The following is a 25660-nucleotide window of genomic DNA, read 5'->3' on the forward strand; positions in this document are numbered from 1 at the left end:
TACTTGGAGTAAACAGTGCCTCTAAAAATACAGAAATGCTTGCTTGGGCATGCTCCCCATTGTATCCAAAAGAGTAAGTTCAGTTTTATATGACAGCTTAAGAAAAGACCGTTCTTGAATAGTATTGCACTCAAATTGGGAGAAATATAAAAAGACAGAAATACTCATTTCAGGACTTTGCTGTAATAAGACTGAGACAGTCACTTACAGTAAACTGCTCTTGATGTGCCAGTAAGAGCCCCATCCATAAGCTTTTCTTTCTTTCCAATACATTGTTTTTGAACTTGGCTTATGTAATTGTTTAACACTTACAGTAAAATTCCCCAGGCCTGTTGAAAGGCCTTACTGCACCCTTTCCTGTAGCTTTCAAAATCCTTCTCAGCGTAGCCTCTTTTTCACAATGGTTGGGGTTTTTTCAGTCTGCGTCCTGTTCTCGCATCCATTCATTCTGCTCAGAGTGGGGCAGTTAGTGATGACCACAATGAGCACCTTTCCCTCTACACACCACTTTAGAAGTTTTCTCTTCTTTTTTTAACCTCTTCTTTCTACACAGCACACAGTGTAACAGTGGTTTAAAGATGCTTGTAGCCTTGAATGTCTCTGCAGTAATGCTTAAACAGAGATCTAAGGTAAATTTTCTGCAGTGCCCTAAATATATTTCAGTAGCACTGGGGTGTCTGAATTAACAATAGTTAATTTTTATTTAGACTCCATAGCCCTGCATGCCTTCTGGGCAATAGATGGGTATGTTCAAGCCCCACGAGTTTCTGCATCAGCATCCATCTCTAAGCTATACAGCTCTTTCCTCATCTTGAGACATCTTCATCTAATTCTGCATATGGTGGCAATCACCATTTAAAACAAAACAAACCCAGAAAATCTGATCGCATGTATGAATTTACTATGTTTCAAAGACTTTGGGTTCCATTGAACTTTTAAGCTGAGATGCTTAAAACACTAGGAAATAGATTGGACTGGGCTAGAGGCTTTTTCCATCTTTTCAGAAGAAAATTCAAGATTATTCTGTTCAGAAAAAGAGAGCATTCTTCTGTGACTTAGTGATTAGAGCACTTAGCTTGAAGGAAGGAAAGAAACATGAATCAAATCTCTGCTCCAAGGATTGCTTGGGCAATTTATTCAATGACTTTTTTTTCATTAAGTTCATCTGAAGAAGAGCACATCACTCACACTTCCATTGTGTGTGTCTTTTTAAACAGAATATGCATTATGTTTATTTTGAGTATTTCTACCATCCTCGTGCTTAGGGTGAAATAGATAGAGGGAATATCTTGGCTGAGAATCTAATTTGAGATGAAGTGTAAGGTGTCCTCATCCCCAGCAAGCTGATATGTGCTGAGTACATGCAGAAGCAGAGCATTAGGCAGGATAACTTAATTGGGGAACACTTGGGCACCTTTGGAGGTAAATGGGATAGGTGAGAATCCTGTTCTAAAGGACCTGTGAGGTTTTCTTATTTTTCAGCATTCAAGTCCCAAAGGAATGATTTTTGGAAGATCTGAAAGCCCTCAGCTCCCTATGATGTGTATTTTTTAATGTATGCCATTGGAGCAAGCATGTTGATTTTCATTAGGTAGATCTCCAAGTCACCTAGACAGTTTTGAAAATTTTACTGAAAAAAGGCTCCATCTTTTCATGGTACACACAATCAGCACAATGAAGGGGATAGAGGGTTACTTTCCTTTCATCTTCTGTATAATTGTACAGATCATTACAGAAAATACCCTTCAAACCAGAAATAAAAGTTGAGCTGTTGGGGAGGAATGACTTAGGAATAGCATGTTCAACACCCCCTAATCTCATAGCTGTGTCATTTAAAATTATAGTAATTACTAACACAAAAAAGCCTAAATGCTTTTTTCTCTTTTAGCCAACCACAACTCCACAGAATTATTCATTCACCATGATTTCAGTTGTTAGACTGATTTAAAAATAAGGATAGGCCTGAAATTCCTTCTGAAATGTGAAACTTGAAAATATCTGAACATTCACCCAGCCTGCTTTTCCTTTTCTTTGGAAGATCATGAATATTTTTGGTAGAGTAAACTAGCTCTGAAGGTTACCTACTTAGCAAATAGCAGGATTAAAACTGTCAGGTAATTCTTAATAGGTAATGCTATCAGTTAGTTCAAGTAATTGAGAGGCAACAATAAGTCTTTGAGAGGCTGTTCCCTGCTCCACAAAAAATTTAAAAGTTAATAATTGTTTTTATTTGACTCACCAATTTTGTGGAAAACACTAATAATCTGAGCAATGAACACAACTTCCCTCACTGCTGGAATGCAACTAAACTTCAAGACTTATTTCAGTAGAGTACTTCTGAACTTGAAAGTACGTACCCAGAAAAGATTTGTACCTGTAGTGTCATGCTAATATGTCAAGAGTACCTTGTATTATCGCAAAGGTTATGGTATTAGGGTCTCTAAATGAACAAACTCTGTAAACGTATATAAAGAAATTAAAGAAATCTGACCAGGACATCTTTGACAAAACATTTATAACTTGGAAAATACCATTTTCTCAAAAGAAAACTTTTCTCAGAGGTGAATTTGAGTTCTAAAAAAGTATTAACGTTCTCATTTCTAGGATTTAATTTATAGGGGAAAGGACAGAAATAAGCTCTTTGAAGAAGCCAGTAGCCCTGAGGCGTTTGCCTGGGTCATCAAATATCTTTGTTCAAATCCTTGTCCCCCTTGGTCACTAAGCCATTCTTCTCAGGGTCAGCAAAGATAAGGACAGGGAGTGGTCTTTTTTCCTCTGTTCAGATGCTTGTTAATTTTTTTTTTTTTTTTGTTAAACACTGGAAAAAGAAAATAAATGTGAAACACTAAAAATACAGTTCCTCATTTCTGTCTCATTATATTTTTTTCTGATTAAAAACACAAGAATTCTCTTCAAGCTGGTTGTAGCTTATGTTAAAAAGAAAAGGAAAAAAAAAAAAATCAGTTTTGGGTTATTCCCAGCTATTCCTTAGGAACCTTGATCTTTGAGTGACGTAGGGCAAAAGAACACTTTATTTTAAAAGACTCTGAATTTACTCCTCTCTGTAAATTTGGTATCTATTTTCTCTTCCAAAATAGTCATTGTATGGTTGCTTCTCTCCTTCATAGTTCAATTCTTTATGTTTAGTTTGAATTGAGGATTAAGAAGAATTGGATTTATTTTAACATATAGAGTATACAAATACCTTTTATCTGTTTCAAGAAGTCTGAAGAGTTTCTCATGCTTTTGGGAAAGACCATGTCAAAGTCCCTTGCCAGATCAAAGGGCTGTAGCTATTTCCTGAGATTTTAACACTCCCGTTCTTCTCTAAAAACCTACTGACTAAGCAGAGTGTATGAGAAATATATAAAAAAGGATAAGCAAAACCCAACTGTTTAAATAAAGCATATTACTTATTATTTAGCATTTCTTATTGTTGATCTCTTCTCCATACCTTGCCCATGTTGAAACCACACAATACATAAAAATGTTCTCAAGAATTTGGCCTGTTTAATTTTCCTTTTTTGTTGTTGTTGTTGTTAAAGACTTGTCAGTGAACAGATGTTTAGTAAATTTCAAACTTGCTTAATTTACATTATTTCCTGAATTCCAGTAATATTTCTCACTATTCTAAAAGTTGTCTTGCAGTATGCTGATTTATAACATGAGTAGCTGATGGGTATACAGGGCAGCCACTATACTCTTTTTTTTTTTTTTTTTATCAAATGTGTATTACTGTTTATCAACTTTGCATGTTTCTGTACAAATAGTCTCACTCTTTACAAAACTTCCTGTAAATTTTCTCCAAACTTTGCCTAAATGTAGTTGTTTACCTTAAAATTATTGCTTGTACACTTATTTTTTAACTTTATGTTTTCGGGCAAAAGTTAGGAAAGAATCAGGAATATAACTGCAAATTTGTTTTAGAAGTCTGAAATAATCTGTGTTTGCTGTATTCAGCACCTTCAAATTTCTGGAAGTTATTTAAACTAGAAACTGTGGGGATAGAACATGTGGTTCTTATAAATGTGTATAGGACATTTAGCATTACTTTGCAGCTGAAAATCGTATCTCTAATTTGAATTTTCTATAATGCTATAGTATTTGTAATTATAATAAAGTAGTTATTTCACAGTATCATTCCAATGCAGAATTAAGAGTGCTTGTACCATAAGATATGGGGGTTTTATAGCTTAGCAGCTTTGGCTTTCCTTTAAAATTAACCTCAACTCTGAATTTCTGAGGCTTATAATGTCAGGCTTGGGGATAATTATGTTATTTTTACACTGTGTTTTGTCCTCATTTTCCTGGTGTATCCGTTCTAAACAATAACTCTACTCTAATATACATTTGGGAATGAACATGAGAATAACGATTGCTGCTGCCGACTCGTCCAGTAGGTGAGCCTTTGCATCCACATTTCTCATCCTTATCAGGTAGTTGACTTTAGATAGTGGCCCTAAATCAATGCCAATAAGGCCCTTGATGGTGCGTCTATATCAAGAAGTCTTATTAGACGCAAGAGGCAGCTCAAAAAGTGTTTGCAAACCCATGTGCCAACTTTCCATTCCTTCACATCAGAAAAATGTGTTTATCTCTTGGGCTGAATAGTTTAGTGATCCACAGCTAATGAACAAATCAGAAATCCATCATTTGGGGCAATTTAGGAGTTGTAATGTCCCCCACAGGGCCCATTGCTCTACTTTCACTGATTCTAACAACACAATTTATTTTGAACTGGTATTTCCAAATCAGACAGAGCAAGCAACAAAAATTTTCTCTTGATGGGTGTGGTGAGGGAAGTCTCCCATGTGACTTCAGGACACAAGGTTGATTTTGTTAAGTTAGGGTAACTTGAGCTGCCCTTAAATAGCGGTGTCCTCTTCTGCTGTAATAAGATGGGAAGTTTATTTTAGCGCTGGTAATAAACAAAAGCTGGGAATCTGTGTAATTCCAGGGGTTTCCATCTGCCCTCGTTTTGCATGAGCATATAAATAAATAAATGGCAGTAAGCACAGAGCAGCATGTGTTTATTCACCTTCTGATGTGCTTGATGCTGAAGTTGCTACATGGAACTATTGTCTATGGCTGTGATCATTATACAGTCTTTACAAATGTCAGTATCACTACCCTCACCTTACAGATGGGGAAACTGGCAGGCAGAACGGGGAGTGGCCTGCCTGAGCTCATCAGCAGAACCATAGAATCATAGAATCATTAAGGTTGGAAAAGACCTCTAAGATCATCGAGTCCAACCATCAACCCAACATCACCATGCCCACTAAACCATGTCCCTAAGCGCCTCATCTACATGTCTTTTAAATACCTCCAGGGATGGTGACTCAACCACTTCCCTGGGCAGCCTCTTCCAAGGCCTGACCACTCTTTCAGTGAAGAAGTTTTTCCTAATGTCCAGTCTAAACCTCGCTTGGCGCAACTTGAGGCCATTTCCTCTCGTCCTATCGCTAGTTACTTGGCAGAAAAGACCAACCCCCACCTCGCTACAACCTCCTTTCAGGTAGTTGTAGAGCGCGATGAGGTCTCCCCTCAGCCTCTTCTTCTCCAGGCTAAACAGCCCCAGTTCCCTCAGCCGCTCCTCATAAGACTTGTTCTCTAGACCCTTCGCCAGCTTCGTTGCCCTTCTCTGGACACGCTCCAGCACCTCAATGTCCTTCTTGTAGTGAGGGGCCCAAAACTGAACCAGGTAGCAGAGAGAGGTATCTGTCCATTCAGTAAAGGTTATCATGCTCGTGATGCTTGCTCCTTCCTTTATCTGAATGGAGCCTGCACACTGTCCTGCTGCTTTTCCTTTTTCTAAAAATAATCATGCTCTTTTTACTGTTTCATTCACCCGCAAGGCCCTTCTTGTTGTTCCATTTATTTATTTATTGTTCCAAAAGCAGACTCGGTCCTGAGAAATGTTAGCTGTACAGTGCATACAGTGCCCAAAGATTGCTAGGGAAAGCTGTGCCTCAAAAATATACACCGTATTTTGCAGTTGTCGATGCCTCTTCACATCTTTTTAAAAAAGCCTCCTGTGTTTCCAGACTAGCCTTAGTCCAAAGATGGAAGATACGTAAGTTGCTCACTTATTTGTAAGTGTATGAATTAGGCTATTCTATATACAAGGCATAAGTATGTGTCTAGTTTTTACAACTAATTCATTTTTTTTCTTAGGAGATATCATCTGCATACTATCAAAGTGGTTTAATGTCTTTGGTTTTACCCACAGTCCTGCCATCTGCTTTAACATGTGAAGTCTTCTCAGTCCAGCAAAGATACATTGCTTTCCTTGCTGTTTCTCCAGGTGAGGACTGTGAGAAGCCCACCTGCTGATTCTTCATATTCTTCCTGGACAGTCTTTAGCTACATCTGCACTGAGTGCAAATGAGTTCAAATAATGAACTCAGGAAATGTCTCAAATAAACACATCTGCAGTGCCTCTGAGGTGTGTGCTACTTCTTGTGTTTGCCTATACAGATTTCCAGGTTTCCCAGGAAAAAAGTCCACTGTATGGACTCTTTTTTAAAGCCCTCATTTAAAGCACAATATGAAAGTGATTAGCGGTAATGAGAGCTCAAAAGGATAATTTAGTCTTCATGTTCATTCAGTTCTCAGCTACTCCTCTCCATTCTAACAAAAGAGCCAATTAGCTCAAATTATGATGTAAACCACTTCCACAAAGAAGTAGTTGAAGAGATGTCACTCATTTATTAAAGGTCATCCGAGTACACATCACAGAAAAACAACTTTGAACCACCATTGATCACTTCCACATTCACATCAGTGACCTAAATGTGAAAGACTTCATATCACACAACTGCTTTCCCCCGAGTTCTATCTAGTTCACATCACAGCTCCTTCTTCTGCCTCCATTCCCCTGCAAATACACCTACAGCTGCAAAAGAAACTTCAGAAAATAGTTTTGTCTTTAATCCTCCTGAGCTGTGTTCTCACAATAAAATAAAATGTTTGCACTAACAACATGAATAGCTTGAGAAGTGAGAAAGAAAAATTAGGCCTAAATTAGGTTTACACTGAGTGTTGACTATAAAAATTACTTTGCGGGAGTTTCTTATTTCTTCTGCAGATGACTTAGCAACAATTTATCTCAGTTTGCAATTCAAAAGGTACTTTTTTCAGCAATGTTGCAAAGTCATGCTGGGATTAAGCAGTCCATCTAGGTTCTCTTGTACCTCTAACATCCTCATCTCAGGTAAAAGCTGTGCACTCAAAACTCATCTAGCTGGCTGGCTGTTTCTGTTGCAATGGGCAGAAGAGAATCTAGCTCATTCTCTCAGTTGTATTGACTGAGCAGTGCTTGAAACGATCGTAATAAAAATCATTTGTCAGTGAAAGAAGAGGTGTTGAACATAACCAAATTTCTGATTCCACTAACCATTAAGATGTGGACAAATTAAAGGGTAAGTCCAGTGTACTCTATCTTCCTTTATTCAAGTACTGCATTCTTAATTCGAGTAGATTGGGTATGATTAGAATTTACACCTGAACTTTCTGATTTTATTCAAGTTCTCCAGACTGAATTGTGTTGACCTGTCAAATCATGCTGGTTTTCTTATCTGCAGACCACATGCATGCCTGTTTCTGATAAGACTTTCTTGTACATGTAATGCTCAGACTTGTACTTCAGACAACAATCTTTCATCTGTCCAAAAACCATGTGCAGCACGTGAGTTACAAACTATCCCACTCAAACTCCTTTCAGCTCTTTGGAGACCCTGATATCATACTCATGCCTCCCTGCTATCTACACATAAAATCAGCAAGGATCCTTCATTGTTGCAGTAGGTTGCCATGAGTTTCTTCTTTTTGTGAAATAAATGTATGCTGCCTTCCACCTTATATAGTGTGCTGACACTTCACAATCTCTAACATATTTGTCCTCAAAATTATATCTTGAAATAGAATTGTGGGATTATCCTTTTATACCTAGCTTAAATGGCAACCACTGTCACAAAAGAAGTCAGTGGTGAAGTGCAGAGCTGATCTGGAATGTCCTGGCAGCTTGATTTGTGTCATGATCCCTGCAACTGCACAGATACAACTACAGCAGTAAGGCCATTAGTATACACTCTACTGATCCAGGCCAGATTTGTGCTAGCCACATAAAGATAAAAGGTTTGTTCTCCTTTTGCTTCTCTTCTAAGCTATCCAGTTCCATGTTGTTTGATGTAATTTCAATAACCCTGTTCACCTTGTCTCCAGTACAGATGTAGTATTTCTGTCTCTGTGTATTGCAGGCAGCTCATTCACGGAACTGTGCTGCTTAGCATGATGTTGTACAGCACGCTTACGACAACAATGATTACCCCAGGCATCTGCAGTACTGATACACCAACTTCAGTAACATTGCAGGTAAGAAAGTGAGAAAGGGTTGCTTTCTAACAAAGTGCAAGAAAAAGGATTGTTCCCACAGCTCATCAAGACCACACAAATTAAAAATCCTATTTCCATTACAGCTGCTCGAAGAGAGCATGTTAATCTTAATGGATGGAAATCTATAATTCTGGCAAATACATATGATACTTTCCATATCAAACACCACCTCTGAGAACTAGAGAAGGTTTTTGTAGGGTAATTTTTGGTGTTATAATTCTGGTTCCAAAAGTACTTTTTACACGAATTAATGACTTTGTACCTGATTTACAGCTGCCTTTTCAAATCTGAATTTTTGTTCTGAGTACTATTGAATTGCATGCCATTATAAACATAACATATAGCTTGCAATTAGGCTGAGTAGCATAAAGGATTTGTAAAGGAAGTGGCTACAAGCAGATTGTCAATAGGCATCAGTATAGCTCTCCCTCGATGACTATGTGCTGAGCACCCACTCATTCTGGGCAGAATGGTGCTCCCAGTATTGAAAATGCATTAGGTCTGCATGGTAGTTCTGTCACCTTTCCAGGTTAAATTAACAACTGGATACTTCAAGGGCAAAGCCAATTGTTTTCTGTATTAAAAAGCTGAATGACTATTAGCAAATGACATGTAAAAGCAGATAATACAGATAAATGACACTGGCCTAAAAATGTCCTATTTTTAATAGACAAGCAAATAGGGATTTTCTAGTCTGAGGAGTTCAGTCAAAGACAATGCCTTAAAATAGCTCCCCCCATTAATAATAAAAGGCATTTGAGACAGTAAATGGCTATTAATTTATAATTTCTCTCTGCTGAAAGAAACGGAACAGGGGGATCTCTCATTTCCCCCCCTTCGTTTTCAGTTATTCCCTTGCATGTGACAGTATCACGATTTGTGAACATGCTGAAGATGTCATAAAGATAGCTTTTCTGATGTGACTGACAAGACATGTAAATTTTGTAGGGAATAACTGTGTTAACCTTTAGAAGAGTGATGCATATCAAATACATGTATTTAAAAAAAATAGATATAGATAAGAGATTATGGTGTGCATTAATAAACCAAAACAAGACGTGCAGTTGAATTTTGAAGAACAACCTGAATTTTCAGCTAAGTCTGTACTCAGATTATCAAGCACCACAAGCTGTGTAATTTTGGTGAATGTTTTCTTTCTCTGTATCTTAAAAACATTATCCTAAATTTCTGATACCCATACATAAGTGTAAAGAATGAAAAATTGGTAGATGCTGTACACATCAGAATTATCCCTAATTTTTCAGAAAAAAAAAAAACCAAAACCAAAAAAATCTGCATTAATGGAAGCTTTCCATTTAAGAACCATCTCATTAAAAATCAGGAAAGGAGGAAAAAAGTCAAAAATTACTTCAGCTTTGAGTTCATGCAGTTTCAGTAAAATTGAAATACAGTGGATGAAATTCTCCCAGGAAAGTCAGTGACAAAGCTCCCACTGATTTTTGTGGGCTGAGTTTATCACCAACATATTTAAGTAATGTATTACATACAGTGAACATCCTCAAAGAATTATCCCCTCTTCTTCCTCTCGTGTTTTATATTCTTCCTGTAAGAATCCAAGATAACATTTATTGACAGTTATATCTGAGAATACATATTGCTAAAAGGACTTCTGTCTTTTCTCTTTTTTTTAAATAAAGATTGACTTTCCAGAAACTAATTTGGAGTTCATTAAACCTGAACCTGAAGAAAGAGGAGGTGATCTTGAAGAGCCAACCAAAGACTGCCTGAAGCATATTACAAAACTTTCGCAGACACATTCTCTCTTGCTGTAAGTTGTACCCAGCTAGCCCTGCTGATTCTTGGCTTGCTGTACTTATCCTAGCGATAACAATTAAATGTATCCAATTCTTTAAAAACAAAATTTTCCTCTGAAGGAGTCTAGCTTGATTGACTTGAGAAATAACACCTCTAAATGAGAGAATAGATCACAGCAAAGCCTAAATAAGCACCTGGAGGTGGCAGTGCATTTTACCAGTTTAGAAAAGAATTGTTTTTCCCTTTCTATTACTGTATCTTTTCGTGTCTTTGAAGCGAGAAACTAATTTTTGATTCAGAACATAAGATTTTCAGGTGATGCAGTAAGTCTACATCAGTATTAGCAAGAAAACCTTTAGGTTCTATGAAAATCAGCCTCCTTTAGTAATAATACGCTCAGACTTTCGCTATAGTAGTTAAATGTAAAATAATCATTAAAACAATCTGTGTCAAGTTGTAAGCACGGAAAGAAGTATGGAAAGTTTAGCTTTCACAGAAGGTAGATAAAAACAAAGTGAAACAAAACACACTGTATATACTGGGGCAGATTAGTATGCTCAGCTATATGTATGTTACATTATCAATTAGGATTATATGCCATATGAAATAATTTTAGATATGAGTGGAATTGGGAACACAGGTGCTTACAGAGAGCCATTATACCAATCACAGTTAGTTGTGTGAATTAATCCTCCATCAAAGGCCAAAAGGTGCATTAGTTGTACAATAATTAAATAACTTGAAGCCAGTTCAGCCCTCTCAGTGTGATATGACATATCTGTTAAGACGACCTTTCTGTGCTGATTTCTGTGTTGGTTGTTTGGGTTTTTTTAAATCAATTACTTTAAAAAAAGACAAGAGACAAATACACTTGCTGGTGTATTTGATGTTTACTTCAACTTTTAAAAAGACAGGATGAAATGTAAAGTTATTGTTATTAACAATGGGATCTGTGATTTATTTCTTTTTTTATTTTATTTTTAAGTATGAATGGGAGGTCAGTATTTTATTATGAATAGCCACTGTGCCAGGGCACTGGCAAGTTGCTAGCAAAATTTTCACCTGCAAAAGGTGCTCTAGAACTTCAAGCCAATGCATCTGACCTCTATTCATGGTAAAGTAGTGGGTTCTCTAAGAAGTAATAAGATCATTAAGCATTTAGCTAAGTACAGAGTAATTTGTCTGGAAAGAGCCAGTGTGGCTTCTGTGAATAGAAATTCTGCCTCACCAACCTGTTGCTGTCCTAGAAGGTTGTCAGTGGGTGCATGGATATTGGGGCTTTGGTGGATGTTCAAAAAACTTTGCTGATCCACATCAGATTGTTAAAGAAATGAAGTTGCCATGGGTTTAGAGGAAAAATTATTAAAGGTGAAGATTGGATGTTTAAAGGTGGCTTTTCAGAACGGAAGAATCAGCAGTGCTCAAAGTTGGGACCCATTTTATTCAGTATCTTCATCGATGACGTGGAGAAGGAAGTAGGTGGGGAAATCTCCAGGTTTGCAGAAGGTACTAAGCTCTGCCAGATTGTCAAACACTGTGCCATGGAGGGGAGATCCAGAAGGGCCTTACAACACTGGGCATAAACATGGCAGATGAACTTCAGTGTGGAAAAATTATCTAAGCATCTGTACATGACACTGAACTCAAAACTGGCAGTTACAATGCAGGAAATACATCTTGACATTACTGCTGATATTTCCCTGAACTCATGAGTAAAATGTGCAGCAGCAGTCGAAAGTGCCAACAAAATATCGGGCATCGTCAGGAAGGGTGGAGAGAAGAAGCCAGTGTGTGCCATTTCACTGCTGTCTAAAACCTTGACATGCTGTATTTTGAGTATGCTGCATAGTTCTTGTCTCCACAACTCGGGAAGGACACAGTAGATCTGGAAAATGTACAGAGAAGGACAACTAAAATGATTGAAGGGATTAAGCAGCTGCTTGACCAAGCGAAGCAAAAAAGGCTGGGAGTCCCTAGCTTGGAGAGGAGAACACTAGAGGATGTGTGTGTATGTATGATTAATTTTTAAAAAATCATGATGGTGGTGGACAAGGTGAATGCATCATCAAATCCCATGATATTCGAACTAGGGACATTCAGTGAAACAAGTAGGAGATCAGTTGTCAGCAAATGGAAGAAAGTACTTCCTAAGACAGTCAGCGGTGAACTTTTAGAATCTGCTGTCACAAGCTGTGGAGGTAGACAACATCATCAGATTCATGAAGGCTATACACAAATTCATGGATAACAGGTTCATAAATAGGTATTACAAAGACCAGGCAAGGGTAGACCCTATAACATCCCTAATTCAATAATTTTGGGTTCTGTGGGAATATGAAAGGAAGATACCAGTGAAAGTCACCAGGCTGGAGTTAAGGCTTTGATAAGTTCCGTAACAGATGCGTGGAGGAAAGGGAATGTGGTAGTCCTGTTTTTTTTCCAGTTTGTTGTCTTCAGTTATTCTATCTTAAGGGCAAAGCTGGACTACCAAATGAATCATCAAGGTGAAGGGTAGCATATTTGGGGTTTGAATGAAGGAATTCCAGTTTTAAGTACTTTCAGATCAGGAGGAATCTGTCAGCCTGTAATTTTTGTTGTATCTGTATCAGAGGCATTGTTTTTACCTTCCTTGATCATGATAGAGTTTTATTAAAAATATTTGTAACAACATATTGGTATCCAAACACATTATTACCGCGATATCTGAAGATCTCTTCCTTCTTTTTTTTTTGTATGTCAAGAAAAAGAGACAAATCTAGGTAGCTTTTCAGTGACAATATATCTGTATGATGATGCTTCAGGCTTACAAGCCTCAAATATGATTTTGAAATAAATGTGTGTCCATGGTTAGAAGACACAAGAAACCTTTCTCAGGCTGTCGGGATCCTTCTGTTCATTCTACTGAAAGCAGAGGGAATATGCGAATGGACAGAAAATGTTCTTAATCCTATGGTAGAAAAAGAAAAAAAAATGGTTAAAAACAGACAACTGCATGGTTGTCCTTATTATAAGGCTGTTGAATCCAGTACTGTTATGAATGTGAGGCTGCTGTGGCTCCATGTCCCAAGGTTCAGCCATTAGAGAGGTGGACCGCATGTTCCTGATAGGAATATCAACAAACCAACACAGGCAGAAAGCAGTACCTTACCAGCAGACACAAACACGTAGCGCTGCCACAAAATGGACAGCACAGACAGCCTTATTCTGTTCCTCCTCTCTGCCTGGTCAGGGGCAAAGTCCACTGGTGGAATACATATATATACATACATACATACATACATATATTCATAGTTATAGTATTAAAATATTAATTGCTCTAGTAGTTGGGCTCAGACAGTCAATCCTGTAGCTGGCCCCAGATCTCCCTGCTCTCCCCAGCTGCTGACACCCAGACATGTGAGCCCCCGAGGTTCACAACCACATTCCGGTTGCTGGAGCTTGGACTTCTTCCTGTTACACGGACGTGGGTTTCCCCAGTAGCTGGTCCAGACTTATGGTCTTCCCAGTAGCTGACTCTTGGACCCCTGTCTCTCTGGTAGCTGGCTCAGATCACTGGTCTCCATGGCCAGCATCTCTTGGATGTTGATTCGTGAGGGGATCAATGGGACTGAAGGAAATGAACTTCACCATATGGCTCTTGTGGCTCCTCACAGCCCTACTCTGTGTGCTGCTGAGTGATCTTTGGCATCATCACAAAACCAGGCAAGAGGCGGGTTCATTAGTTACTGCCAGCCACTTCGGCTGACTTCTGAAAACGGTTCAGATGTGAGCCTCTGATTCCTTTTAGGATTACTGTGTTTGAAATACAAACCCGAGAAAACTAATCATCTGAGATAATAGCTGTTCTTCGAACGTGATACAGCCTGCTTGTGCGCAGCGGCTCCCAGTGTAAGGACCAGAGACTGGTTTGAAGCCAGGAAGATGACAGTCATGACAGTCTTGTTTCTGCTATCTTTCTTTCCTTCATTCATCATTTTCCTTCTACCTTACTTTTTCTTCTCTTTCAGCTTCCCTCTTTCTTTTCCTTTTCCTTTTTGCCACTTACCTGGTAAGAATCTAGTTTGCCTACCAGTCGTCACAAGAGTGCTGTTGCTGTGAATTCTGATTAGAAAGGCTACTTCCAATTGAGTCAATAGTGGAACAGGTCTAAAAAAGTGCAGTGATGCTGCACACTTTGCTAGTCTGTCCACAGGAGAGAAACTTGCAAGTGAGACAGGGGACAGAAATTTGCATTTGCTAGATTTGCTGCTCTTTCCTTTTTTGCCTTTTGTCTTGTTGTGCTTTAGTACTGAACATGAACAACAAAAACAGCTCAGAAGCATTTAAACTCATTTTTGCCATTCCCCCCACAAAAAAAGTAGTAATTAAGACCAGCTAACAAAGCTTTCACAGAAGTTGTTTCCTTCATTTAGCTAAAGGGATTAATGAAAACTTTCCAACTGAAAACTACTGAATTATTTAGGTTTTAAGATATTTTATTTTTATTTGTGTTGAGTAGAAGGCTATATATTTTAATATAGCTGTTATATGGAGAGAAATTTAGATACAACTCTACCTAAAAAACCGTAAACTACATTTTTATCAATAAAGAGGGTTTATTAGCATCTTATCCCTGTTGAGCCAAAGAAATGTCCTTATTAGCAGCATAATCTTCAGATGCTGTATGTATGCAAAATACTTTTACCATCCATCTTAAATGTCCTATTACATGTATATGTAAGCTTTTGTTACAACTAAGAAACTCAAAATGAAAACCTAAAAAACCCCACCCAACCTTTAATTTCATCTCTGATCTTTAAAACATTGAAAGAGAAAATGGCATTGCCTTTGGAGTGAAGTCAGAGGGAGAAATCTGTTGTTTAGAAAACCTGATACAACGATTGATTTCTTATCTCCCTTTGTGAGCTCAGTAGAGGCTTTAGCTGCTTTAATTTGAACAACAGATTGTCTAGTTTGGAGGATGCTGTCTGAAAGCTTAAATCCCTGTTTAAAGTCAACATATAAAAGGGGTCCTTTAGCTGAACTGTCCTGCAGAATACCATCCGAATGCATAAGAAAACCAGACAGGCAATAAAGTTTTAGGCCTACTTTTATCTCTTTTTCTGTGTATGACTTCTTCACACAAACACAAAGACATCTATCTATTGTCACAATAGACATGCTGTGAATTCTGAAGCCGTTTCTTGGAATGGTTACCAAAATGATACTTTTCTTGAAATGATTACTAAAAGTCATGACAGAATTTGTATCATAGTTAGGTTCATCTTCTATGTACGTTTATGAGCTTATTCTCCTAAGAGAAAGAAATAAACATTCACTCTTGTGACAGTAAAAAACATGCCCATCTTTGTACCACCACTCCCTGTTCCTAAATGCTTGGCAATTCCAAATTGCTAAGAAGAAAAGTTCTCTAGTGCATACAGAACCAAAGGAACTCATTGCTATGAGTTGTGAAAGCCACAATCTTGACAGTTAGAGCAGGGCTAAGATAGTTTTTTGGCTAAGAATGTCCCAAAACATTGCAAATAGAAGGAAGAAGACCTTGGAAGGAATGTAAACACTTGGATTTTGATCCCTCCTTATGCATTTGGATAATGAAACGCTTGTCTAGAAGTGAGCTATTTACTTACAACCTTCTACAAAGTTTCTCACACCTTGCTCTGAAATATCTCAGTCTGTTTAAAGTCACAGTTATGTTATGTTATTAAGTAGATGGATCACCAATCTGGTCAAGTATGACCAAGAAAACTGATGTTCCTTTTGATTTCAGTAATGATTTGTGTGAACTGGAGATCAGTTTGCACTCTCAAAGCTTGCTTTTGAAGGCTCTGATATCAAATTGAGGAGATAGTCTGAGCTTGTCTCTCATGGGGAATTTCTTTTTCTGTTTTCTGATGGTATCAAAACCTAGGATCTAATATGCATGAGGCAAAAACATCTGAATTGTTGACAAACCAGAGAATATATAGCAAAAAATATTCTGAGGCATTTCTCACTGTGGTGAAATATGGTGTGATGACTGACCATTTTATCGATAGGTTATTTAGATATCTAATATCTCTATGAGGAATTTGGTATTGCATCCTTTTTTATAAGTAAGTACAGCGAAGCACGGCGTGCTAGGCCTTGTGAACAGACATAGAAGTTGCTGGAAGCTTTCTTTCCCTTTTCCAAACTCATACCAATGCTAGGGATAATCACACTCCATGTGTGTGGGCGTGTGCATGCACACATGCTCATGTTCTTGTGTATGTGCATGGATGTGCCTAAACCCTATTTTAAATGCAAATACACTAAAAATAGACACACCTGCACTAAACAGTCAAAGCAAGGGCAGGAATGAAAGCTATGGCCAGTAGTGTTGTGTGTCTAATTGTTACAGTAGTTAGTTAGAGATGATGTATAGCAGATGGATATTACAATAATTTATCCAGTGATAATTGCACCTTCTTTGTGTCTGTCAGAAAACCCTAGTAAAAACAAACAAACAAACAAACAGCACCAACAACAGAGACAATGGAGAAGAAAAATGAGAGTGGTTGGGAAGTGAAATAACCATGTATGTGTGTCTTTTGACACTTCATTTTTATATGACCCAAGGCTGACAGATCCAGAGGATAAGTATCACTTTTCTTATAAAAGCTGGTGTGCAGAAAATTATATCCTACCCCAAGGAAAAAACGTACTTAGCCAAAAAAACAGTGTACTGTATGACTTGGCCCCTCTGTACAATAAAGTTTGTTGCTACACAAAGCTCCAGGTGGTTTTAATTTCAAACTGAATTTCTAATCTTCTATTCCAGACTCTCAGAGCAACAGAGAAGAATCTTATGGTTTTATCGTTACTACTGCAATAATCAAAATTGCTCCCTTCCTCTGGTACTGGGCAGTGCACCCAGCTGGGATCGAATGACTGTATCAGAAATGTATGCTGTGTTGAGGAGATGGAGATTTTCTAACCCTCTGGAGGCACTTGGGCTTCTGACTTTCAGGTAAGGGAAAATTAACCAAGTAGGAAAATAACAGTAAACAGAATGATCACGTGCTGATTAATTCAGCACTTCAATTTGCTCAGCACAGTATCATGCTTTGGTTCACTGACTGTGCTTTCAGTTCTGTCCCTGTATCAAAGTGAAGATATAGTTGCAACTCTTGTGATGACCTTGAGTTGAATGTGCCAGCCTTGCCTTCGTGGCTGAGAAGGTTTTCTATTTCTCAGGATAATGAAAAGACTATTTCATTCTCTATAGCAGATTCAGTCAGTTTCTGGTAACAGGTGATCAGTCAAATACTTAGCACTTAACATAGCACTCTGTATCTTCAAACTACTGTACAGGTATGAAGTGACTAATGGGAGATAAGGACGACTGAAATATGCTTCCAGATTATGATACCATGTAAATACGTACAGTCCCACCTGTAGCCCATCTTTCTGAAGTAGATAGGATGAACCTTTGAAGTTGGTTCCCCACACTTTGAATAAATTCTGTTGTGATGCCTTATGTTCCACCCCCTCTTCTTACACTGGGAGCTGGTTGTTTGTTGGAAGGCTTTCTTGATGTTAGCGATAGTCTTACCTATGATGTAACAGCAGATGTCAGGGGACAGAATCTGTGTCAGCAGTTACATTTCCTCCAAAAACTTGGGAGGTATTTTGCGTTAAGTGACCTACCTGTGAAAACATTAAACGTGCGGATGAAATGGTTGAGCAAATTTGGTTTATCAAGCCCTTGCTTGTCTGGGTAAGCACAAGCTGCACCAGCTTTGCAATCTCAGTTCCATGTTGTACCTTTAGGAAAAAATACCTCACCTAAAGCTTTACTTGAGAAAAGACTGTATACACTCACCTCCACATTATTAAAAAATAGTTATTTAATAATATAAAACTGACTATCGACTGTTGTTTTCCTCTGGATGTGATTTCCTAAGAATACCTGTGTCTCAGGTTTATATCTGAACTATTAGCAGTTTCACATGTTTGCATACATGTCTTTTTTACATTTAGTGGGAATGATGGAAGCAAAGATCCTGAAAGGTTCTGGAGCATATTATTGTTATCTTATTTGCTGTTATTAAATTATTAGAATCTGTTTCTAATTTATAAAATAACCACACAGAAAGGAGTATATGGGCAGGGTTGTCTTCCACACCCCAGAGTAGCAAGAGACTTTGAGATGGTTTGTCAGAGCATGCCAGGCTTTCAGATCAGACCTTTTATAAAATTTTGTTTCTGTATGGGTGGCATTTCTGCAAATGAAGAGCTTGATTGTTCTTTGAAGATGCAGCTCTGCGTCAGGGTGTGGTGCAGAATATCAGTCCTGTCAGATGCTTCACAGGATATTTAATATGACTCACCCTGTCACAGAGCTTCTCAGTGTGTAGTGGATGCAGTGTACACACTGTTCATTCTGGCTAACACAAAAATTGCTGGCACGAAAAGACGGGAAGATGTCATCACTTCGTCTCTCCTGGTGCCACCATTGGGAGTAGCGGTGCCAAAGAACAAGTACTTCTGATCAGGATCTTAGCTGGTTTGTCCCTTTAGTTTCTCTCTCACAAAAGATAATATCAATCTGATTTTTTTGCTTCACACTAAAACTACAGAAAGAAGTTCTGGATCACAGTACAAATCCTCTTTAAAAAAAAATTCTGTCCTTCACATATCCACAATATTTTGTAGGTGCATGAACAACTGGGAAGCCAACCTTCAGAAACAGAGGGATTACATTTCCTTAAAGATGTCTGGTTTCAGAGATGTCTAGGTCGCATGATTTAACTGCTGAGAGACATGTATATGCAAATTGAGACAGTGGATTGAAGGGGAGGAGTACTTTCCATATAAACCGATTCCTGAGATTTCTTCTCTTGGTTCTTTTTTTCTCAGATTTCACTCATTTTGAAAACTAAAGTAGCACTGGATAGAGTCCAACTTTCCTTCACCATTACCTTCACTAACTTTGTATTGTAGGCTCTGTAACTGAGCTGTTTTTGAAGATTCATTCAACTCTATCCTGTATTATGTTTGGCACTGACAATTCATCAACTCAGTTCCTCACTTCTATCATCCACAAAACAGCTCTCTGATTTCTTGTGATTACTGAGACACAGCTGAAAGATCCATGTTCATATAAAACATGAGCAGAATATAAAAGAAATGCTCTTTATATATTCATGTCTATTTTAAGGACTTGTGTTACCATTACTATTAAATCATAGGTAAGTACAATAAATTAGGGCTAATCTTTGTCTACATGTATTGTTAACATAATGCAAGAATGCCAGAGCAGCTGGACTAATCAGGCCAAAGATCAGTCTAGTGCATCCTGTCTCCAGTGGTGACCAACAACAGATACCTAGGGAAGACAATGAGAATGGGCCAAATGTAATGACACTGTGGTACTCTCCCAAATTCCAGTAATCTGCAGCTCAGAGACTTCCCAAGACAATTTTTTTTTTTAGTTTAAGAGTCCTCTTGCATTTTTCTTCTATGATTTGTTCCAAATAAAAATTGATTCCACATAAAAATTCAGCTTTCAGAACATCCTGTAGCAAGGAGATCCACAATTCAGCTCTATGTTATATCATTTCTGTGTACCACAATTAACCACATTGCTAGCAATACCATAAAAGACACCAAGAGTTTTAAATCACGCTGAATTTTGGATGCTTCCTTTGCTGGAACTTCAGTTTGCGGTGTCTTAAAGAGAACCTGAATTCCTCCTGCAGACATATGCTTACTCTTTACACAGTTTAGAGAGGGAACTCGAAATCACTAGTCACTTTTGCAAGCCTTGGGCTGAGGACTCTTAATTATCCTTCTTCTCAGAGCGAAAAAGCAGCATCTGTCCGATGATTAAGCTCAAGCTCACATTTGTAAGTATAAAGAAATGAAAATCATTGGAGGTGCTACCTCATTGCCTAGGTTAGAAGACAGCATCACAGAGCTTAAGGAGAGGTATCATGGCCCATCAGATCAAGCCCCATTATCACACATCTGAGCTGAACGCTCTTTGCAACTTTCTGAAACTTCTAAATTGTTTTGTTCACTACACAGTTAAATGTACAATTTAATAGATGTTTCTTGTTCTTTGAGCATGTCTCTCCAGCTTATGCTCTTCCACTTTGCAGGCACATCTCAAGGCAGCCAAACGATAACATACTCATTTATGCAGTGGAAAGGAAGAACTTTTATAAATTGGAAACACAATCATGGTACATTTCACAGATAAATTCAGTAGCAATCTTGCATCCAGTCCTTGCAGCAAGTGCATTGATTCTTAAAGCCCCAGAAGCCAATGCTTAAAAAAGCAATTTAAAAAACAATAAATGTTCCTTTAATCAATAAAGACGGGATGAAGAGGATGGCAGGGGGAAGTGCAGAATAAGATTTTACACTCTTAGTTTTACCTCTAATTTCAGGGAAGGGTGATTATAAGCCATTGCTAATTTTCCCTAAGGCAGAAGGTATAGAACTGGTCCCTCCTACTCAGCACTGCTTATTGGTGCCCTGTGCATTTCACCATTGACTTCACTTACTGAATCTGGTAAAAAGCCAACCTTTAGTGGAGTCAGAGCTTTCTATAACTGTATCTACTTTGCATGGCACATTAGCCAGGGAAATGACACCAGTACATTTGTTTATTCAGAGAATTTTCTTGATGACAGAAAGAAACCAAAGGCAATGTTAGAAATGCCATCATTTATGATGTATTGCTAACATGCCGATGTTTTGTGTATGTATAGAACAACTGCACTTACGAATTTTTGTCAGGTTATTTTGCTATTCGAATTATTGAAAATGAAAGCCAAAATATATTCATTAACCCAAATAGCAGAATGTTTGCCCCAACCTCGTTTTTCTGGCACATATAGAGTACGCTTGCAGACCTGTGAGGTATCGTGACTAGGAATCAGGAAATCGAGCTAGAATCAGGAAACAGCCACCAAAGAAGCTATGTCATTTTCCAGTATTGTGCATGGCTGCAACTATTCTCAAGAGAGAACTTTATCAGGAGACAGTGGAGGTGAAAACATAACCTCACTGGTAGGCTTAAAAATTTTTCCTAGAAACTTTCTGCTAAATTCTAGCTCTGTCAGGGCAAGTCCACAGAAAAGGACATTCCTTTAAAACCATGTTTCATTTCAGAGGATTTTGAGATCGGACATTAAGGTGTTAGAGAGGTTTTATGCCACCTTACTTAATCCCCTGTATGGAGCAGGCAGAGTAGGGGAAGATATGACTCCTCCTACCTCTCCTTGACCAGAGAAGATGCTCTTTTGGTTATAGCATCCCTCAGCCTTTGACTTTCACAGTATTGTTAATTTTCACGTTATGTAGCAAAGTAGCTATTGAGTTTCAGAGGTTAAGATATATACCAATATATGTGAAACTCACTTTCTAACCAATAATTATAATAAAATGTGACAGCTTGAAGCCAGAGTTTGTTCTTACACCTTTGAAAGCCAAACTGATTTTAGAAGTGTTGAATCAGATTGTCATTGTTTTAATAAAAGCAGAATGTGAACTGTTCCCTGAAAGTCCACAGCAGAATGCCCAACAGAGTATTTATCAAACAGATACAGCTAGAGCATATCTTGCCTGTTTGCATCTTACTAGGTTTAAAAGGCTGTAGTTGTATATCAATGTGAAGAGCAAATACAGGCTTATGCAAAGAAATAAGATAAGAACAAAACAACAGTCTACAATTAATTTGATACTTTGATATACAGAGTGCACTACTGATAAAGCTTTGAAACTGCTTTGTAGTAATGTACATGAAATTTAGTGATAACTTATGTGGAGATGTATGCACTGTTAGGAATAGACAACTCTTCATTTTAAGCGTTATAATGAGATTAATTGGTTTTTTTTTTTTCCACTGCCTTTAACGATTTTTAGCTTTCTTGGCAATAAATATGAAAGTACTACAACAGACAGCTATAGTAAGACAGCTAACAATGGACAACTATGTAGAATGTGGCATGCTTTCTGTACATAACTATGCAATCTAATCAGGAGGCTGAACCTGTAAATAATCAAGTTTTCCATGTTTTGTTCTTTTGTTTTAATGTAACAGAGAACAAAGTTTGTCTCTGGGGTTAGAAGAACCTTCTAGATCATATAGGTTTCAAATGGAAAACTGCTTTTTGTTAATTTCTTCCTATCTTGTTCTCTCCTGGGATATGCTTCACCATATGGTCTCCATGACATCTTAAACTTAATACTAGTTGTTTTCGTCAGAATTTCTTGTAGAAAACCTATGTAAGCATTACTTAAAGTATATTTTCTGTGAATAAATTCTACAGATCCATCTGCCAATCAGTCAGCCAAAACAATAGCTAGCATATCTGACCATAAGCTTTGCAGTGGGGGGGGGGCGGAATGGGGAGGGTTCGCATGTCTTATCACAATGAGGAGTGAATATATTACTCTTTTTCAACTGAAAATTTTGAAAATTCAGTGTCTTTTTTACTGACAGCATTTGTTATCTTTCTGTCCTTTCTTTTAGTTCCTTGCCATTTTTTAATCTTCATACACTCACACAGTGTTTTCTTTAGAAGCCCTCAGAGGAATGAAGAAAATCACCCACAGAAAGCAAAAAGCCTTTATCTGTGTGCTAAAACTAAAGGAATTCCTTAATTATTATTCTTTAGGTTTCTTCTCTTTTCCTGTCTAATTACTTTTAAAATACTTAAACTGCCCCCAAAACTTATCTGTCTACTCTTTTAAACAGTTCTTCCATACTTTCTCTCCTGGCCCAGTTGCACCTGTCAGTGACATGATATCCTTTACTACTTAGAGGGTTTTTTGGTTTTGAATTGGTATCTTCATTCCAATAGGTTTGCTAACTCAGCCTTCCTTGTTTCTACCAGGCTTAATAACATGTATTTTGTGGGACCAGAATCTGTCTTTTTTGAAAATGCCACAGAACTTAAAATGTGAAGGGAATTGCAGAAATATGTGGCATGTTGTAAGCCTTTAACTTAAAAGATGGCTTGTGAAAGGCCATTCTGTTCTCTACAGAGATCCTCACATGCTAGAAAATGTAGTGAACTGTACAGTTCCATTTACCTGACAAATATCTTCCAGCATAGGTTTATTTGAGACAGTGCAATAAAACTGTTAAAAATGAAATGCACATCTATTTCTCATTTACAATCAAGTCACCACTGGCAAATGCTAAAATCTCAAGAGAATTTTACAAATCCACAGGATGCCTCGGCAGCGCTTAGTTTTCTGTTTGAATCTGGTTTAGCTGAAAGGTACAGCTAGACAAATAACTCCCTACTGGCTATCTATATGAAAAGAATCAAAGACTGTAAGTTGTTCTTACTTCTAAAGCAAATGGTAATCTATGCTTATCCAGCTCAAAATTAAACTTTTACAAAAAACATCTTAAAGTCTCAAGGGAGACCCAACAATCTACAGCTACTTAGACAGAAGTTATAAAATGGTTGGCTGTCAATCATTGGCATCACGCAGGGAGGGAAGAACAAAACAGCAAAGGGGGTGTTGGGGTTAAATATCAAAGGAAATTATAACTTAAGGAGAATCCAGGTTGCAAAACGAGCTGTGAAGGGGAAATTTGAAGTCCTGCATGGTGTGACCTGTTGCTAAGGACCAGAGTCAACAACCATAATTTACATACTGTTTATTTTTCAGTAGTGTCTCTGAGTATGTAAACCTGGAACAAATTTATAAGAAGTCACAATCTCTGTTGTGGAGTACTTATTACCTGAAGAGAGGACAAATAAAATCCACCAAAAGAAGAAAGCTACAATATGTTACAATGCAGTCAGGCAAATTAATGAGGAACATCATAGTTCTATTCACTTAATTATTTATTGACCAATAGGTTGTTTGTCCAGGGAAAAAAAATACAATTAGAAGTAATTGGAAACCTGGATGAAAATTACCATTTTGAAACTATGCAAAGAAAGAGTCATACAAGCATTGTTAAAGGTTTTAGTTTTAAGTTGCTTTTTTTTCTAGCTAAATTCTCAGAGATTTTGGTGACAACCATAAAATAGCTAGAGAAGAAGAGTGCCTGAATCTCCTGCCTCTCTGAAGCCACTATCAGAGGCCACATGTCAGGAACCTGATAATCTATGGTTCAAATCCTTCGCAAAATTGATCTGATATAGATAAGCTGTGGTACAGATGAGCTCCTCTTTCTTAGGAGAGTACCCTTAAAGAGTGGAATATTGAATTTGTTGTGATACAGTTGTCTCATTTCTCTGCTTCCAAAGTTTTCAGTATGTGTAAATAATTACATATTCATTGTAGCAAGCCCTGGAAATTAGCTGTCCCCTAATACCCAAACTATGAAGCTGTTTTTCTTAGGCCTGAAGTGATTTCTCTTGCATTGAGTCACAGAGCCAAAAAATCAATTAATTGTGTCCTCTAATCAAAGCTAATTTATGGATTACTGAAATCAGATTTGATGCGACACTCAAAAGTTTGCAAGATTATTCACTGGAAAAACCCTTCTAGCCGTAATTAATTACCAGACTACAAGATGGCATAGTTTCCAGGCATGTGAAGAGTAGGATATTTTTACTCAGATCTGCTTCTAGACCTTACCCCATTATTGGCTTTTAGCAAATAAACTGATGTATGTAAGCATGAATAACATAAACATCATGTGATACTAGTTGAGTTCGTAAGTATTTGCTGTGGTTCTAGTGTTTCTGAGGATGTTAAATGTTTGCTCAAATACAAGTGTAAAGGGTAAAACAAATACAATTAAATATTTTTCTATTGTACCTATGGCCCTGAACATTGAAATTCAAGAGAGCAATGGGTTAACATCTGGGGCTTAACAAATAGTCAGCTAGTTAAGAGAACATGTTAACTGCCCATTCTTTCAAAAAGATTCAACTCAGCTTCAAGCTAACTTCGAGATTTGCAAGCTGAAGGAAACAGTTTAGTAACCACGACCAACAAATTACCAAAATCTCATTCAAGAAGAGTGACAAGAATCATGTTTCCTGAAACAAACTAACCTGTAGATTTTTCACCACAGTGTCTGTGCACTTGAGCTCATCATTTTTCTAGTCACATCTTCTATAGATACTTTTGCTAACTTAGATATAGCTCCAGTTTTGACTTACAGTAAATTAATTCTAAACAAATTAAATGTTAGCTGTTGAATTTTCTGGAAAGGTTGGGATTAAAATAATTTTATCGTTCTTTGTTTAGCTGGAAAAAATACAAGAGTTTCTTTCATCATAGCATTGCATATATTCAAATGCTGGCTGCTAGTAAGGACAAGCAGTAACTAAGTAATAACATTTTTCTGCTTGACTTGGTGCGTCTATAGAGCATATTTCACTGTTCAGTAACCTGTTGAACTAGGCGAGAAGGGGAAGGGAAAGACTAATTTCCATATTATCTGCACATGCTTGGCACACAGGCCTTTGGAGCAATTGCATAATTAGAAGATAGGATGATATGAAAGGGATTAATTTTTTTAATATGCAGTCCT

The 25660-nt window shown here is 37.6% G+C and overlaps 1 protein-coding gene across 1 annotated transcript in view; it reads left to right on the forward strand.

The window, feature by feature from the left end:
* Positions 1-2: 2 nt before the first annotated feature.
* Positions 3-25660, forward strand: part of PIK3C2G (phosphatidylinositol-4-phosphate 3-kinase, catalytic subunit type 2 gamma) — a gene marked incomplete at both ends in the record, with an annotated part of 86550 nt that continues 60892 nt past the window's right edge. The window contains 4 exons of the mRNA XM_009584470.1: positions 3-73; positions 8262-8376; positions 10056-10186; positions 16976-17164. Coding sequence (XP_009582765.1) covers positions 3-73; positions 8262-8376; positions 10056-10186; positions 16976-17164 — 506 coding nt within the window. The remainder of the gene's footprint in view (positions 74-8261; positions 8377-10055; positions 10187-16975; positions 17165-25660) is intronic.

This window comes from Fulmarus glacialis, unplaced genomic scaffold (assembly GCF_000690835.1).
Source record: "Fulmarus glacialis isolate BGI_N327 unplaced genomic scaffold, ASM69083v1 scaffold2218, whole genome shotgun sequence".
Classification (NCBI taxonomy): domain Eukaryota; kingdom Metazoa; phylum Chordata; class Aves; order Procellariiformes; family Procellariidae; genus Fulmarus; species Fulmarus glacialis.